Here is a 13,900-nt window from a genome sequence, read left to right as displayed (position 1 = left end):
GCTATTGTAATCTTAACTGAAATAGAGGACAGCCGGTGATTGGCTCCTACTCTTGTGCCACGCCTCTGGAGTTCATCATACAACCCATCTTTCCGCTTAACCTTTTCCAAGATAGAAACTTGTTGCACTACGGAACAATGCTAAAGCGTCCCCGGAGAGAAAGGTTGACAGCATTTTTACATTTTCTTCCGTTCGCAATCACTAATTCTCGTTAACATGATCTGTTTATTGATCCTCAGTTGAAAATGGATTTTAAATGGTCTTTTACCTAAAAATTTATCGGAATTTCCTCTAGTCAGGAAGATTAAAATGAAGTAATACTCATAATTTTTAAAAATGAATCCTCATCGTTTTTCATCTAGACCCTTCTGATATTTTTTGTATTTAAATAAATCTTTCTCCCTACTTATTATAATCGGAAGTGTGTTATTCTATAATCTTCGAGATCACTGAGACTCCATTTCCGAACAAATATTAAACCAATGAATGTAAGCGATTAGTTTATCAGAGGATCGACAAAGCTGTCATTACCCTTTGAGTGCCCATCGAGATCTGTAGATAGCGCGATATGTCGCCTGATCTATGAATAGCAAAGAGGATGATGGTATCAGCGGAAGGAGCGCGGCTGGTTAGGGAACTAATGGGGCGCCAAATCAGGCGGCTCCCCCTTACCCCTTCTACCGCAGTGCTCCGTCTTCTTCAAGCAGAACTTCGCAATAATGGTCAATTGTCCACCTATCTAGTATTTTGTATGTGGCAATCGGAATATTTGCTAACAATTATTGGGTAAAAAAATTATATTCACCAATATTTTTAAGAAGGTAACTTAAAAATCTTGTATTTTATAATGCAACAGTGGTAGGAAGATCTGATATTTCTTTTCTTACAACGTTCTGTATTGTACTGGAGTTTGCATCCAAAGCAATATCCAACACAATAATTATTTACAGTATCTTCATTAATATTGGTCCGTCTTACGCGTAATAGACAATTTAATTTTTAAAAAAACAATTGAATATTATACATCTCTCGAAACCCTTTTTATAGAGACCAATTCAAGTGGGAATTTTCATGAAACTTGTTCGCGCCATTTTGGCACAACAATCTATAGAATATTAGTGTTTTTTGTTTCTTTTTAATTGTTAGCTTGTTGAGTACTTGGGTCAGTTATGGCAACATTGCATTGGGCTGCCTTACAGTGTTAAAAGGTTTAATTAAATTTATGAAAAAAATTTAACTAAAATGACAGAATAAAACAAAGAAGATACTGAAGGAATCTGATGATGGACGAAATAGCCCTCTTATGTAAAATTTATAAAGAAATAAATTGAGGTAAGAAAGCTAATAAATCCCCCAAAAACATAGAAGTACAACTTACCATCGAATAAAAAACTACGAAATAAAATATAGACAATTAAGTTTTTTCTACCAATAGCCTGGTCAAAATATTTATTTAAAAAATTATAGAAATCGGTTGATTGACAAAATCGTATGTTTTATATGAGATCATGAGATCTCTCATTTAAGAGGTGACAAAATCTGAAACATCTTATTTTTTTACTTGTTCAGAATGTAGGAAGAATAAATAATGTAGACAGTTCAATGTAGCTGTAGGAAGTATGTATGCAACAACTGACTATCATTAGGAGATCATATGACACAAAAAAAAAAAACCTCTCTCCTCCCCACACCCGGAACCCCAGAATTAGGCCCGGTCTTATTTTATGTTTAAAACATTTACTAATGACTACTAGAGGAGCTACCACGGAAAGTGGGAGTGGCGAGTTTCATGCCGATTCGCAGTTTAAACATTTTTTCAATGTTGCTCAATTTAATCTTCTTTTTTTTTTATTCTGGAGTCTGATCTACTTGTTATTACTATATATTTTAAAGGCAAAATAAGACCGGGCCTAATTTTAGAATTTTAGGCTCTAAAAAGGTCATGATTGTAAAATTTAATAAAACGACTTTTCAGAAAAAAAAAAAACTCTTATGACTGACAGTGACCAGCATCAGTAGTGAATCAGTCTTTAATCCTTAACGAAGGATCTTATGCACCATGACTGAAAGCTTAATATGGGTCAAAAAAAATTTTCTTACTCTTTAAAAGTTAGAACAAATTCTAGTTATAACCTTCTCAGAGAGAGTTCTTCAAATATCTTAATCTAATATTATTTAGTGCGAATTGAATAGTTATTTTTAAGTGAAATACCGATAGCTTCGCCGAGATGAGCAGTTGGATAGCTAATAATACTGTACGGTTAAGTCCAGTAGTAACTTTGATGTTTCCTAAGAAGTAATAAGACGAAATTTACTGAGACTGACGGCCATCGGAAATTTGAAAAGTTTGAATGGAGTTGAAGAGGACACTGGAATCGAGTAACTATTCAGCCTAAGAGGCAGCCATCAGTGAGTTCTGGCCTCTGTATAAATAAGTTCACAAAATATGATAGGAACCTCATCGCATCATCTATTGTTTGTTTTGAAAGAGCGTTTAACAGCCTGGTCATCAACGCCCGTTGGTTGTTGCATCATCCATTAAAAATGTATTTGTCTACTGATATCACACTACAAACATAGGATAGAACTAAACATTACTTGATTAGGGTGAACTAATAATGTTTATAAATGTAGAGATAAGATAACAATTGATGTACCCTGTACCGGATTAGGGTGAACTGCCAGTGACATAAATTAAACGTACAAAATATATCTTTATAACACAGATAAAGATTTATCCATTGTTTACCAATTTACTGCAATTAAATATTTTGATTTAACATTTTGGTTCAACCATTGACGATCTCCTAGATCAATAGAAAGATAAATTACATGCTTAAAAATAAAACAATAAGTAGACTTTTGTACGAAGGGAAATAACTGCCCAGATCGCTCTCTTGTAAACTTTATAAAATCCACAGTGATATACCTCAGAAGTAAAAGTAGCAGAAGTACCTGTTTTCTTGACCCTTGAGGTATTGATAATTATGTCCTTGCAACTATGCGCAAATATTTAAGGGTGTTATATTCCTGGCCAACTCAACTGATCTTCCCTAGTCCTCCCTGTCTGTAGCACGCCTGATGAAGATTTCGGTTCTCTTCAAATCCTCGGATACTGTTCTTCCATCTTCTTTTACGAGGCCTTACTCGTAACATATGAAAAATGCATAATACAGTTTCCCTTTCAAGCCTGTCAATACGTTCAGTTAAAGCTTTCCTGTTCCTGAGTTACAGACTTCAATAGACAGGGTAGAACAAGATATACTTTAATTACTTTATATGAAGAGAGAACAGAGACTAAGACATAATATGTAAGACGTATATTTACAAACTAATACGCACAACTTGTCTCATAGAGTATCCTCCAACAATTCTATTCGACTTCTCTTCTTCTCTAGAGTCAGAATGAGAATCATTTTATTCCCAATAATTGCGATATTTACGTAGAATATCAGAAGGTGGAGAAAGATAGGAACTCGCAAGAGGGGATTGATAGAGAGATGTGGGTTCTATTCTACGCAGGTAGTTTTCAAGAATTTTAATAGAAAGAGCATAGGTTCGTGTGACGGTTTCCCATGCTAACAAAACTTAGGTGGTTTTGAACTAACGCAGTTCTGGAATGTTTTTCTGTACAAAAGGACGATTCCCTTCAAGTGACCTAACCATGATTCCATTACAAATTGGGGCGATAAATAAGAAATTTATATAAAACTGTGAAGGGTATCTAATAAAAGATAGATTGCGTCCCAGCCATAAATGCCTACTCTTTGGGATATGGATGTTTAAATTATTTAGTTATGCATCTATTATTAAAATCATGGAATTTATAAATCAATAATTCAATACACTTTTTTAACCATTCGTGCAGACGATATATAGCACAGGGAACCTAATCTAATGCATAGGCATGGATAGCCAAAACCAAAAAAAGGATCGAACGTCTTTAGAATAGTGAACTATAAAGTAGTTTAGAAAACCTCCTTATAGTTTTTCTCTATCTTCAAATAAGGTCGAGACATATGCGTATGAAACCTCTGATCGTCCACCATTTTAGAACTATAAAACAGTTGGTAATGACTAGTTTCGAGGATCATCATGGGATGATTTTTTACGATTCTACCAAATATTAAATAAAAGTGGCTATATAGTTTTTGAGAATTTATATATTCTTTAAATAATAAAATACCAAACCTCTTGTTGAATTTTGAGGAAGGAATTAAATTTTTATTTTTCTTGGTCAATTATAAATGTTTATCATTAAAAATTAAAATTGAAGTGTACTGATAACAGTAAAACTGAAACTAAATTCTATCAACCACACTATATACTCTGGTTAATAGGAAATAAGTATACACAACGGAACCACACAATAGTTGCAAATGATACAATATTCAGTTACAAACCATACAATGAATGATTTATCTCTACCCTGTCACAGAGACCACTGTTCATAGGAGAATCCATCTATCCTCAATCCTAATAATTTCTGTAAAATTTAAGTATAGTACTTCTTCCAATTTAATAAGGTAATGCTAACTTGTTAATTCACCTTGATTTAGTACTTTAAAGTTCATTACTGTTTTCAAGTTCAGATATATAAATATATAATAAAAACAGTTCCTGAAGCCCCATCCCGTCCTAGAAAAGTGGTCAGCCAGAAATATATTGTACAGAAGATATTGTTGTACATATTCATATTGAAATCCTATTTCATATATTGGCCAGTTCAAAGCCAAAGTGGACTATCGCCATTTGCATTTAATTAAATGTGGTTATCTATTCTCGTCGCAATGCCAATAAGACAAATGAATATGTGATGTAACAAATTGAAAATACTAAATGAGATACTAAATTAGACCCATATAAAAGATATAACTATGATGTAACCTTCAATCGGCAACAACAAATAAAAACCATCCCCAAAGTAATTTTCAAATACGCCACTTTGGCCTGATATTAAAGGTATATTTTAGTGAAAGTAGAAAGAGTGAAATTTTGTGTAAAATGGCAATTCAAAGAGCTCAAATGTGAGATTTCAGATCCGCAATGACAGTATTTTTTTTGTATAGTTACCTTTCTATTATAAATAAGATATAAAAATAATAATAATTATATATAAAATGGACTTGCGCAGCTTCCAGAATGACACGGTACGCAATGTGGTAGATAGCATATATACATAATATAATATAAGTAACTGAAGATGAAATCTACTTAGAGGATGATGGAGGCAGTGGAAGGAGTTGTGACAATTAGGTTATTAGCTGCCATCGAGGTTGAATGGGATTCATTAGGCAGTTCAGCCTCCTCTCACGGATCCTTCTTCTCATCCATTTCCTTAGCTTAAAGAGGCATTTCATCCTTCAGGTCTTTACGCAGCTGTTTGAGATGGAATCGTACCAGAACTCCTTCCGTAGTAATACTTTCCCTAAATCGATGTATTCTCGCTTCAGTGATTATGTAAACAGGGTTATCATTATAAATAATATCATAATAGAACATTAAAATCGAGTAACATTGAAAAAGTGGCTAAAACTATAAATCAGCGAGAAACTCCTTCCCTCCGTGGTACCTTACTTTACCTCGAGAACAATCAATTATAGCGAGTGTTGTTCGATGTTCGACACGTCACGGAAATCGTATCACCAAAAAGAATAGAAGAAAAGTTTAAATGTAAAATCGCAAACGAAGTAATAAAATGTAATTCTGGCATAGGAATAGACCCTCTGAGACAGACATGACCTAGGTTCTCTCAATTTCTCTTTCTTATAACCTACGTTTTTGGGGCAGCACTTTTAATGTTTAGAACTACCAAATGTAAAAGGCCACAATTCTTCCCGTCACTCTCTCTATAATACACAATAAAGAGAGTTGTCTTTCTTCAGATTTATATGAATTCATTTCTCCTCTCAGTCCTCTATCGACATTTCCTTCTCTTAGGTCTTCATTTCCCATCTAAATCATTCTGGTATATAAAATAAATATCCTGTTAGAAATAAGAATAATTATTTTAGAGAGTAGCCGAAGGACACTCTAGGAGACCAGTTGTGTATAGTGGTCTGTAGATTGTAGTTGTATGTAATAGCTTCTGTATCTTCCCCTTTATATAAATATAGTAAAATATCTTACACCACACTCCAGTTTCATTATTGTAACTCAGGAAAGAGCCGTTCGCATCATAGCCACCTAAACCAACTTTCTGTTCAATGTTGTACGTCATTAGTATGAAGCGGAAATAGTCGTTATTGGTGACAGATATCATTAAGAGGTGAGGCAGTATAGTGATTCAGATATAGTGGTGTAGATAATGTGATGTATAGTTGCTGTAGTGATGTTTCTCCTCACTGTACTCTTTGCCACCTTCACCGTCCCTTCAGCCTTGGGTGCTTCTAATGGGGTTAGGAGCTCTTATCTGTTAATATAATGTTGAGTCTTCATAAGTCAGTCGTTAACTTCACAGATGTTCAACATACTTAATATATGTTTTGAATAAAAAGATATTTAAAATTAGACCACCTCTTTTCACTACTTATTTATAATTATATCTCTTTGAGTTTTTGAATATCACTTACAATATCTGTGAAGTTGACCACCGAAGCCTAAAAAATATATAAATGTATTATTGATAAATTAATTTTATAACTTAAAATGTTTTTCACACTAGAAGGTTTTTCTTATGAACACTCTTTACTTTTAATGTCTTAATTTGTTCATCATCGTTTTGGAATTCTTCCCCATCTTCAGAATCAAAAATCTGAAATAATTTTATCATCTTATAAAATAAATACCCTTTTTTGAAGCATTAATATTGGTTTTTTGATAAATAATAGTTTTTTTTTTTTTTTTACCTTAGTTACACTGTCATTGAGATATATATATCCAAAATTCTATATTTCATCTCTAATTAAAATATTTTATGATATACATTACCTATAAGTATTATAGTTTTACTATATACCACTGTTACAAATTAACCAAACATATTTTTAAAAAACAAAATTAATACCCGAAAAATAAATTATCAATATATTTTAAAAACAAGAAAAGGTGGGACAATAACGTAGCAATAGTAGTAGAGAGGAGGCTTTAAAAAGATATGAGGTTGAAATAAGACCCCAGCCAGTTCAGTATGGTAGTAAAACTAAAATACTTTCACGAAGTGTTCACTATAAAATATTTTAATTAAGGATGAAATATTGAATTATGGATAAATATTAAAATAAAAATGTAACTACTCATAAGGTGAAAAAAACTACTATGTATTTATTTAAGGTGTTTATTTTATAAGATGGGAAAATTATTCCAGATTTTTGGTCCTTAAGATGAAAAAAGTTATGAAATTAAGACATTAATAGGTAAGAATTTTTACAAAAATATCTTATACAATTATATAATTATGTAAATCAATAAATAGATAAGTATTTATTTATTTAAATAATTGTGGCGACTCTTGTGATAATGATGAAGTTTTGCTATGTATATTTCAGGATTATTGTATCAAAAGTCAATATATCCACTTTTGGAATATTATTACTAAAAAAAATATTTTAAGACGCTCAAGTTAATTAGTTAAATTTTTGTTGAAAATGCTCATTTTTGGTGTGTGTGTTTCTTGCGGTAAATGGATGTACTGACGTTTGATAGAGTACGCAACACTAATGTTTTATTTTATTTTGTCAAGTTCCCGCATGTCCACTATAAACAATAATATGTAGTGTAATACTATTTATTTATTAAAAAAAAAAAATTCCTAGAAACGTAGAAACAATGCTTAATCAATAATAATGATAATCAATATTTAGATCCACACAAAAAAAAAAAATTAATGTAATAGAAACGAGTCTCATTTACAGCAAGAGTAAAACGTACTCTATTTAAAATAATTAGTATTTTGCATGCTTTAAATTAATATATATATATGTTGTTAAAACGTCACTGAATTTGCCTTCAAAATAGTTTTAAGATTTCCAATATTTTTTATTATGGTATCTTTCATAAATACCAATGTCATATATTTTTTTTTTTTTTATTCAGACCGAACTTCCTGCATACTTTCAAGTAGTGTATTAAAGGGAAAGTAATGTTTTTTTTCAGAACTCAATCCTGCATTTTTATATGATTTGGTACGAAGGTTGTATCATGTAACGTTAGCTGCTTTTTTTAAGAAAAACTTTGTTTTTTTAATTTTCTTGGTATATTATCTGATGAAAATATGAAAATCTTTACCGTTACAACCCATGAAGGATTAGCGGTTCAGTACTTTTTAAAGAAGTATTACTTCTTGAACAACTGTTGTGCAAGGAGATGTGAAGGAGATTTGATCAAGATCACGCTCAATCGGGTGATTCCCCAATTAAGGGTATTCATTCTATAAAGGCTGGGTGAATCCCGGGTGGCTCTGAAACCCACAGGATTGACTCACGGTTACAATAGAAATAAACAGCCTGATTCGAAACCGGGTCCTTGGAGTTAAGAACACAACGCTTTATTCTTTGAGTAAGTTCCCGCTCCTTTATAAATACTATCTGATAGCTATCATTTATCATTGGCAATTCCGTTGATAATGCTATTCGTTTTCTGTTTTCTGTTTATTTTACTTTTCAATTATCAATAAATTTTTTAATTGTTATTTACAACTGTATAACATATATATACAACAAGTAAATTTGCTGTAGGTGAGATAGTAACATGATACTAACATTTGGAGAATCTACCCATTGATAGAGCTCCAATTATCAATATTAAAATTAATATAGGAAAACCATTTAACATTCCGTTTATTTATCTTTTCGTCTTTCATCATTTATTTAATTTGATATATGTTTCAATTTTACTTTTATTTTTTACTGATGCTTTTTACTTTTTTTTCTTTTTTTTGGTCTGCGAATTTCAGTCGTTCTAGAAATTAGTGAGAAAAAAAAAATGTGTATCCCTTTTAGTTTTTGACAACGTTTCAGACTCTCCATTATCCAGTTCATCTTCATTATTTGAAATGAAATGAAATGAAAAATAGTTTATTATTCTGAGACTAGGTACATTTTAATTTACAAAGGTCATTTTAATTTTAAAACAACGTTTATTGGCCACAAAACAGTATGGCCTCACTCAATTATAACTTATATACAGAGAGAAAAAAATAGATTAATTAAAAAACTAACTGACAAAGTAAAAACAAAACAAAAAGATAACTACAAAATATCTGTACTAATGTAATAGAGGGTCATATTAGTGTAGCAAAAAGGTAGTGAAATATATCTGATTTAAACCAGGAAAGGGTTGGTACATGACGTATGTCAGAGGGAATGGAGTTCCAGTTTCAGGTGGAGGGAATATGTCAGGTAAACGGGACCTGATAGTACGGGATTGAACAGAGACTTTGAATTGCAGGTTTTCTAGGATATAGAAAAGGCGTTGGTTACTAATTGCTTGGAATAAAAAGGAAGCTAGGAAATACTGGCATCGGAAGGATGGATAGAGCCACTTCAGCTCGGCGTAATACAAGGTTTGATGCGTAATACTTGGGTATTTGATGTTTTATATCACTCTTATTTAAAGAGAATTATCTAACATTACAAAATAATTAGTCCTATATTATTGAATACTGCCGACCTACTTCTCAAGCTATATGTAAATAGTGGACAGTATTAATTACTGAGTGTTTTTCTTAAATATAATTAAATAGTAGGAAGAAAATCCGAATATTATAGATTTAATATTGATAAGTAGTTACTTTAATCTGATTAATATTTGCAGATGGTTTTTAGAACACGTCTTGAAAACTTCTACCAGTGCCCTAACCACCAAAATACAGCCCTTGTCATCAAAGATACTTATATCAAAAGGGTTTCTTCGGCCGAAACGAGGCTGTTTGGGAAAATGGTCGTTCAAGGTGACATCGAAGACATAAAGGTAAGTCAAACTTACCATAACATGCATAGGTAGTTCTTATGGATACTCCTTAAAGTTTTAAGTAAGGTTTAAGGGATACCCCTTCTCATATAACATCTATAAAAAGGTAAAATACAGAAGACTAATATATTTTATGTAAAGTGAGTGATATTCCAATCTTTCAAGAACGTAGTTCACTGATACAAACTCAAAAAGTATAATTAACCCCTGAAACGATCTTAAGGGGAAGGGATGAAGTTTTTGAACAAAAAAATTATAGAAAATCCTCACAACTGCAGAAAAATAAAATAAATAAATAAAACACTTAATAAATTATATAGCTTATTGTATCATTACACAATGATTTAATACTTTAGTTACAACAAAATTCGTTCATCAGTTCAAGAGATTTTTTTTTCCCCCATTTTGGTTTTCATATAATGTTTCTGAAGAACTTTATTTTGATTAAGTAGTTATCTTCTTTCCAGATACCAATTTACAATATGCACTGTTTTTTTTTTTTTATTCTCTAAGTTGTTTAGCTGCCTTTTTACTTCAATCTCGTATTCTTTATTAATTTTATATCAATAAAATATTCCTTCTAATGTTTCAGACTTCTAAAAAAAGTTTAAAAATTCATGTTTATTATATTCTGTTATATTTACATTTAAAGGTTATTAATCATCTTGAAAAATAGCCAAAATTTATATTCTTTACAATTAAGTTTTTAATTATTGATTAATTATTTTCATTATTGTTTTTTACTTTTTTTTTTTCTTCCGTAATTTACTTTTATTACTTGCATTAATATCCCTTAATAGCTAGTTATTGGTCACTTTTTGTACGACTATGTAATTAATCAATAATTAACTTACGTAATTATTTGAAATTAATTGATCATTTGCTAATTCTAGCGTCAAAATATTGGTGGTAATCTACCGTTGGGAAGTTAAAATACTGATGAAATTCAAATAAAGAGTCTATCGTTTTATTTATTACGACGATTCCATAGGCCTTACATTACATCTTAAAGAGTCAGAAAATATTCTGACTTTCAATTATTTACAGAATGTGGAAAACATACTAAAAAGAAAAAAATAATTAATGCAAAAACATATTTAACGGAATTATTTGTTTTTTAGTTCTGTCCAAATACTTAGAACATCATCTGCAAGGTTTTAAGAGTTGGAACTCATGCAAGTCAACAGTCCTTTCCCGCCGAATTGACCGAATTCCCGCCAAAACCACTATCCCTTTCCCCTCTCAGTTAATTTAATCAAGGCCTCCTGCTCCTCCTCAAACCTTATCTCTCCCACACGGCTTTTCTTTTATTCATACAAACTGGAGCCTACTCATTTGTTAATGGCCTGAATATTGTTTCCCACGATAACCTTTTTCATTTCGAGCTGTAGAGCAATCAGTTCACCATGAGCTGCATATGAGCAGTGTTACCATGCTACGCAATCAACGGAAAGGGTTATAATAGGTATGTTCCAATAATCACTTTTGACTTCAAGAACTGTTGAGAGTATGCTCAGTACCTGTTCAGGGAAGGAAGAACCCGTACTTCATATGATCCGTACTGTTCTTGAGTCAGAAGTTGTTATTCAAATACCACTTATCTATCCAAACATAATTATTTAATACTAGTATTAGTGTGATAGAATATCACGATAACGATAAAACTTATTTACTGTTATTTTATTATTTTGTGTAAGAGGTCGTGTTTAATTTGATAGTGAAGATCGTTATTTCTTTTAACCTTAATCTAACTGATAATATAACATGAAGAGTACTCTGAGTCCCACCTGTAAAATACAATAAGGCCCACCTGTAAAAGTAGGCCAACTAGAGATATTACAGAAATAACGATAAAATTCACCCTTCGATATCATGGGACATATTAAAGGCCTTCTAAATATTATTGATGTTATGATATCCTTGGGAGAAAGTAACGTCATCGTTATTTTAAAATTATGTTCGCTAAAAGTAAACGTTTATACTTAGCACAAGCATGGCTCTAATTGTATGCTTAGCAGTTGAGAGAGGAATCGGGAAAGAGTTATTACTTTTTACTTAAATATTCCTTATTAACATTATAACAAGCATTTGTACTAAGACAATCAATTAATAGTTAGTAATATCGATAATTTCAACTATTCAAATAACCAGAGTTATTACTTAGTGGTAGAATTGGAAGTTAGAGGTCCGAGTTTAAACCTGGCGAAAGGGAGGGGAAGAGGGAAAACATTTTTGTAACATAGGCTGCCCTCTGCAGTAGTCTTTTAGCACTCAGCACAGCAAAGTGTCGTCACGGATTTGCGCCATTAACCTTACCTCTATCTGTTGCCAATTTTTTCCATTGCGTTCCGGACTTGAATTCTAATCAACTGCATTTTTCCTCCAATGCATTCCCCCTATGGCATTGTAAAATTTTGGTGTTACTTATACACTTCCATTTTACTTTACTTTCTTTGATTAGCTCATCTAATGGCTAGAAGTTAGTTCTTTGCCTTGACTCTTTATTGGAGATGATTTCAGGTCAGTATATGCTAAGTATTCTTCTCAAGCATCCATGAACAGACCCTCCTTTGCTGATTTGTCTGTTAATGATTTCATTTTGAAATCAATGTCTCGAAAACGATGTGCGAGAAGACAGATATCGTGAGCAAGCTCAAAGTTTTCTTGTCGGTCTGTGATGCTTCATTGTATCCCCTCCTTATTATATTTTTATCTTAATATATTAAAAAAATACAATGATTATATAGTCTACAATGTTTTAGTTTAAAATAATTATAAAAAGGATAAGGAAAGTATTATAAATCAAAATGCCCAAAATAACTTATGTATTTTATACACTACAGGACATTTCAAATTCTGACGTATACTACTGCACTTTATTCCTTGCTGCACTCTAAGGATAGTTAGTTTCTTTAACTTACTCTGAAAAAAAATATTGGAAGAAGCACTTATTCATAGCCGATTTCAAACTTGTGTATAAAACACTAATAGAGTAACAGAGATGAATTAATCAGATCAGCTCAATAGCTTTGAGAGTATCCTTATGTATATATACGTATATTATATACGTCCTCAGTAACTTTCAGGGTAAAATGGAAATGTCCAAGTGTGCCTCCAAGTCAGAGCCGGACACTTGCGAGTACTACACGACGATCCAGTATGACTCCATGTGCACCCTCCTCAGGCAGAAAGCGGAACCCTGGTACGGATACTTCAACTCCACAACTATGCCAATAAAGTGCCCATTCCCTAAGGTATTTACTTACTCACTAATGAGCATTATAAAAGGCACTATTACAGTTAACTTTATTGTTCAGTTACATTACATTATATAAGGCACTATTACAGTTAACTTTATTGTTCAGTTACATTACATTATATAAGGCACTATCACAGTTAAATATATTGTTCATTTGCAACTTTACAATATCAACAGGGTGACTGGGAAATGAGAGGCATCAAGATCGGCCTCAGTTCTTCCTTCCCCCTCCTTAACGGCTTCTGGAGGTTCAAGAACAGATGTTATGGCAAGAACAAGAAGCTCAACTGCTGCTTCTTCATGGAAATGACCGTCAGTAGCCACTTCAGGAAGAAGCCCTGATTGAGACGGACGCCATTTTGTGTTAAACAAACAAAATATTCAGCGACTGCGTCATTGAATATTTATACCATTGTAACTAAAAACTAACTGAAAATAAATTCAAATAAACAATACTTTTTTAATCATAATCAAAGTATAAAGTATGTATCTATAACTTTTTTAAAAATCGTCCTGTGTGGTTTTAAAATGCATTAGCTATAAGTTTAAACTTATTCAGGGCAACTTGTTTTGTAATGAATTGTGAAATGGAGTTGGTCCACCGTTAGTAATAATAATCATAATAAATAGAATAAAAAGTGCTGAACTTTTAAATTATTCATTCTACATGCTCTTCTAGGTATAAAATTCAAAACATATATTCTAAAAAATATTTCATTTGCGTGTAAAGTA

The 13,900-nt window shown here is 31.9% G+C and overlaps 1 protein-coding gene across 1 annotated transcript; it reads left to right on the top strand.

The window, feature by feature from the left end:
* The first annotated feature begins 9,290 nt into the window (after positions 1-9,290).
* LOC112210525 (uncharacterized) lies at positions 9,291-13,577 on the top strand. Its single transcript, XM_024360178.2, has 4 exons — positions 9,291-9,338; positions 9,754-9,909; positions 12,996-13,163; positions 13,346-13,577. The coding sequence occupies exons 1-4, from the start codon at positions 9,291-9,293 to the stop codon at positions 13,508-13,510; spliced, it is 537 nt and encodes a 178-aa protein (XP_024215946.1). The 3' UTR covers positions 13,511-13,577.
* The last annotated feature ends 323 nt before the right edge of the window (positions 13,578-13,900 follow it).

This window comes from Halyomorpha halys, unplaced genomic scaffold (assembly GCF_000696795.3).
Source record: "Halyomorpha halys isolate HHAL.00 unplaced genomic scaffold, Hhal_1.1 Scaffold104.1, whole genome shotgun sequence".
Taxonomy (NCBI): Eukaryota; Metazoa; Arthropoda; class Insecta; order Hemiptera; family Pentatomidae; genus Halyomorpha; species Halyomorpha halys.
The sequence above is the reverse complement of the archived record's forward strand: the minus strand, read 5'-3'. Positions and strand labels throughout refer to the sequence as shown.